This window comes from Etheostoma cragini, chromosome 3 (genome assembly GCF_013103735.1).
Source record: "Etheostoma cragini isolate CJK2018 chromosome 3, CSU_Ecrag_1.0, whole genome shotgun sequence".
Classification (NCBI taxonomy): Eukaryota; Metazoa; Chordata; class Actinopteri; order Perciformes; family Percidae; genus Etheostoma; species Etheostoma cragini.
The window spans coordinates 29,315,317-29,320,733 of record NC_048409.1 but is presented as its reverse complement, the minus strand read 5'-3'; the positions used below and the strand labels follow the sequence as shown (position 1 = coordinate 29,320,733).

Below are 5,417 nucleotides of genomic sequence, written 5' to 3'. Positions count from 1 at the left end.
TGTGGAATTACAACGCCTTGCGAAAGTATTCGGCCCCCTTGAACTTTTCGACCCTTTTCCACATTTCAGGCTTCAAACATACAGATATAAAACTGTAAATCAACAACAAGTGAGACACAAAAATGAAGTGGAACAAAATGTATTGGATATTTCAAACTTTATTAACAAATAAAAAACTAAAAAATTGGGCGTGGAAAATTTTTTGGCCCCCTTAAGTTAATATTTTGTAGCGCATCCTTTTGCTGCGCTTACAGTTGTAAGTCGCTTGGGGAATGTCTCTATCAGTTTTTCACAACGGGAGACTGACATTTTTGCCCATTCCTCCTTGCAAAACAGCTCGAGCTCAGTGAGGTTGGATGGAGAGCGTTTGTGAACATCAGTTTTCAGTTCTTTCCAAAGATCCTCGATTGGATCCAGGTGTGGACTTTGACTTGGCCGTTCTAACACCTGGATACGTTTATTTCAATTTCAATTTTTATTTATAGTATCAATTCATAACAAGAGTTATCTCACGACACTATACAGATAGAGGAGTTCTAGACTCTAGACCCAACAGTTCTAGTAGTTTCCTCCAGAGCATGCAACATTGTGACAGTGGAGAGGAAAAACTTCCTTTAGGCAGAAACCTGGGACAGACCCAGACCCAGGCTCTTTGTAGGCGGTGTCTGACCACCGGTTGGGGTTAAAATGCAGAGTGGCAATAACGGTCACAATTTGTTTGTGAACCATTCTATTGTAGATTTTGCTTTATGTTTTGGATCATTGTCTTGTTGGAAGACAAAGCTCCTTCCCCGTCTCAGGTTTGTCGCACACTCCATCTGGCTTTCTTCCAGAATGGTCCTGTATTTGGCTCCATCCATCTTCCCATCAGTTTTAATCATCTTCCCTGTCCCGGATGAAGAAAAGCAGGCCCAAACCGTGATGCTACCACCACCATGTTTGACAGTGGGGATGGTGTGTTCAGGGTCATGACCTTGGTTGCTTTTACGCCAAACATATGGTTTTGCATTGTGGCCAAAAAGTTCGATTTTGGTTTCATCTGACCAGAGCCCCTTCTTCCACATGTTTGGTGGGTCTCCCAGGTGGCTTGTGGCAAACCTTAAACAAGACTTTTTATGGATATCTTTGAGAAATGGCTTTCTTCTTGCCACTTTTCCATAAAGGCCAGATTTGTGCAGTGTCCGACTGACTGTTGTCCTATGGACAGAGTCTCCCCCCTTAGCTGTAGATCTCTGCAGTTCATCCAGAGTGACCATGGGCCTCTAGGCTGCATCTCTGATCAGTCTTCTCCTTGTCTGAGCTGAAGGTTTACAGGGACCAGGTCTTTGTAGATTTGCAATGGTCTAATCATCCTTCCATTTCAATATTATAGCTTGCACAGTGTTCCTTGGGATGTTTAAAGCTTGGGAAATGTTTTTGTATCCAAATCCGGCTTTAAACTTCTCCAGCCCGGTATCTGGGACCTTCCTGGTGTGTTCCTTGTTCTTCATGATAGTTTCTGCGCTTTAAACAGACCTCTGAGACTATCACCGAGCAGGTGCATTTACACGGAGAATTGATCACACACACAGGTGGATTCTATTTATCATCATTAGTCCTTTAGGTCAACATTGGATCATTCAGACATCCTCACTGAACTTCTGGAGACAGTTTGCTGCAATGAAAGTAAAGGGGCTGAATAATTTAGCACGCCCAATTTTTCATTTTTTTATTTGTTAAAAAAGTTTGAACTATCCAATAAATTTCATTCCACTTCATGACTGTGTCCCACTTGTTGATTCTTCACAAAAAATTACAGTTTTATATTTGTATGTTTAAAGTCTCAAATGTGGAAAGAGGTCAAAAAGTTCAAGGGCCTGAATACTTTTGCTAGGCACTGTATGTACTTAACAAAAAAGTGTGAAATAACTGAAAACATGTCATATATTCTAGTTTATTCAAAGAAGTCACCCTTTGCTCTGATTACTGCTTTACACACTCTTGGCATCTCTTCATGAGCTTCAAGATGTTTCCCAACAGTCAACAGGAGAAGGTGTAACCAAACTTTTCACCTGTATGTATGTATATACAGTATATATATATTCCAGTACTTTGTGAGACATGTTTCTATGTCATTATAACACATTTCTTGCAATAAATATTATGAATGTGCTCATTTTTTTTTTAAACTAAGTGCAGTAGTACAACTAGCAGGAGACAGGTTATAATTGAGCTAAGTTTGGAGAGACACCGTAACGGATGTTTCTACTGTAACCTCTCTGCCTGACCTGTCCAGAGCAGGACACATTTTTCATTTATTTTCTGTTGTTTTTAGGATTCCTCCAAGGTTACCAGAAAGAGGTAAAAGGTAAAACGGAGAAACTATATATAAATGTAGAATTACACAGGAGATTGTTTAACTAATTAATCTCTTGTTGCAAAGAAACTCTCGCACACTTTCTGACTTGATACATTTAAAAAGGTTTTAGATCTAGGTTTAGTACTGAATCGAGCCCGACTGATTTTTAGGCCGATACTAATACAAATACTTTGTTATTTATAAATCCGATATTCCAATATGTAGGATAAAAAAAAAAAAGAGAAACGCGTAACAAGACAGATTTTCATTGTTTGTAGTTATTTATGAGTTCTCACTAAAATAATATAAGAATTTGTTTTATTGTCACAACATAACAGAGGAACGTAAAAAATTTATTAAAGTTCTGAAAGTCTGTGCAGTAAAATCAGTGTTGCCAACAGGAACGTTGTAGAGCGTCCTCTGGTGGACAGACTATGTAACGCCATCACTAACAGGGACGTTGCAGAGCGTCCTCTGGTGGACAGACTATGTAACGCCATCACTAACAGGGGACGTTGTAGAGTGTCCTCTGGTGGACAGACTATGTAACGCCATCACTAACAGGGACGTTGTAGAGCGTCCTCTGGTGGACAGACTATGTAACACCATCACTAACAGGGACGTTGTAGAGTGTCCTCTGGTGGACGGACTATGCAATGCCTACGCTCATAAAGAAATATTCCTTTATCAGAAATTTTATTTGTCATTAAAAAATAAAAGACAAATGACATTTTTATTGGCCATTATAAATGCAGATACCAATAGATCGGGAAATGATTAATATCGGCCGATAATATCAGCCGTCCGATATATCGTTCGGGCACTGGTAACGAAACGTCATCAGTTCTTAGTTATGTTTGCAAGTTAGAGTATGCGGGAGTTTCTTTTAAACCTTTGACCTACTCGTCTCTCTCCTACTCACCTGTCTCATGCAATAGATATACCAAATATTTCTCTGGACTAATTACTCCCTCACCTGTGTTCAGATATTGATGATATCCGGTTAATGGGAGGATCCAGCCGCTGTTCTGGTGTGCTGGAGGTGAAGAGCCAGGGAGAGTGGAGAGAAGTTGGTGACAGTAACTGGGACCTGGAGTTAGCAGACGTAGTTTGCAGACATCTGGACTGTGGCTCTGTGGTTGGAGCTTCATCAAAAAGACATTCAAACCCTTCTAGCAGAATCACACCTTCCTGTCTCGAGTCTGGACCTGGACTGAAGAAATGTTTAACAAAGAGGTCCCGTGTTGAGGCTACCAGTTTGGAGATCATCTGCTCAGGTAAAAACCATCAGTAACACAACAACACAAATTCCAAAGCAAGCTCATGAGTAGGTTTGTTGTTGAGGCTCATGGCTTCAAACCTTCCAAGATGTTCCTCTCACATCAGCTCCCAGAAGGGGACTGTCTCTGAACTGGCCTGTAACAACGAGTTATGTGATAACAACTTATAAACAAAAATTTCAAAATGTCATGCATTTATACTTCATTATGTAAGAACACTCACATTATGTAATAATTTGAAACATTCAGTAATAAAATACCGCTACAGAGCTCTGTGACGCCAGGTGAAAGTTGTAGGTAGATGATGCAGAGCTCAGTCAACAATACAGTAGTTTATAGTTCAGTTTAACTGATGAAGGGGACTTGAAGGGGACCCCTGTCTGATTCTCTCTCTCCCTCTCTGTTCTCCAGACTCTGTCAGGCTGGTAAATGGGACTAGTCTGTGTTCAGGCAGACTGGAAGTAAAGTCTAACCAGTCCTGGTCCTCAGTGTGTGAAGAAGACTTTGACCTGCAGGATGCAGAGGTGGTCTGCAGGGAGCTTGGCTGTGGGGCTCCTTCAGTCCTCCAGGGGGCGCTCTATGGAGACATGGAGGCTCCAGTGTGGACCAAAGAGTTCCAGTGTAGAGGCCATGAGTCTGCTCTGCTGGACTGTGACAGCTCAGATAGAAACACCTGCTCTTCTGGTAAAGCTGCAGGACTCACCTGCTCAGGTAGAGGAGAGGAGCTGTAGCTTGAGTTGAGTTTCTATTTTAATAAATGTGACATCTATTTTGACCAATTACTCTTGTCTGCTCAGAGCCCGATAATTTCCAGTTGGCGAGAGGATCCAGTCGCTGTGCCGGTGAACTGGAGATGAAGAAAGATGGAGAGTGGCGTAAAGTGGATGATAAAGATTCTGCCTGGACCCTAAAGGCAGCAGATGTAGTGTGTAGACATCTTTACTGTGGCTCTGCGGTTTCAACAGAGAGGAAAGTGATGGAGTGGTCCATAGGAAGTTGGTGGATTAGCCCAACTTGTTTTCAATCCAAGTCTGCCATTAGGGAGTGTATATTACCAAAGTCGTACCCTTCCATTTCTATCCTGGCGATCAACTGCTCAGGTAACACCTCACCAGGCAATACTTCAGCTGTAACTGTAATCTCAGTCTTTTTGCTTGCATTTACAAGTACTTACTTTTCAATATTTTTGGTCTCAGGTTAATATAATTTAAATGATGCTACCGACTCTTGCTTCATTGCTCTAATTACACATTCAACTTAATTTTAACGTCACTTACACCGCAATATTGTTTCTCTTATCATGGCAACCGCACTTTAAAATTCCTTTATTTGACGCCATTTTACTTACTCAGTCTACCATATTTTCATTGTCTATTGCTTGCCTGTATTTCTTGTCTTCTTACTTGTTTGTGTGTTATTGTTTTTTGCTGTTATTGAAAAATGCTGCTAGTGTAACAACAAAATTTCCCCGTCGTGGGATAAATAAAGTATAATCTAATCTAATCTACATTTCACAGATGCTTTTGTTCAAAGCGTCCAAATGAGGTACCATCCACGCTAAAGTAGATCCAGGAGAAGTCATCAAGAATAAGAGCTTAGTTTTACACTCCATCTGACAGTGCCACATGGTTGCAGGTGCACGCAGCAATGCATAGGTTTATGGGAAATGAAAAGGCAGCATTGAGGAAGTTATCTTATTCAGCCAGCAATGGAGACCTACAGCTGTATGTACCCGACTCAGAATTAAGTTAGCTCAATCAGATTTGGCTGTTCAATATGAATATGAAAGCGCTGTGTTT

At 41.0% G+C, this 5,417-nt stretch overlaps 1 protein-coding gene across 1 annotated transcript in view; it reads left to right on the top strand.

Moving 5' to 3' along the window:
- LOC117939395 (deleted in malignant brain tumors 1 protein) overlaps positions 1-3,882 on the top strand; it is a 5,237-nt gene extending 1,355 nt beyond the window's left edge. Inside the window, exons 2-3 of the mRNA XM_034864728.1 lie at positions 2,315-2,347; positions 3,325-3,882. Coding sequence (XP_034720619.1) covers positions 2,315-2,347; positions 3,325-3,632 — 341 coding nt within the window. The 3' untranslated portion in view covers positions 3,633-3,882. The remainder of the gene's footprint in view (positions 1-2,314; positions 2,348-3,324) is intronic.
- The last annotated feature ends 1,535 nt before the right edge of the window (positions 3,883-5,417 follow it).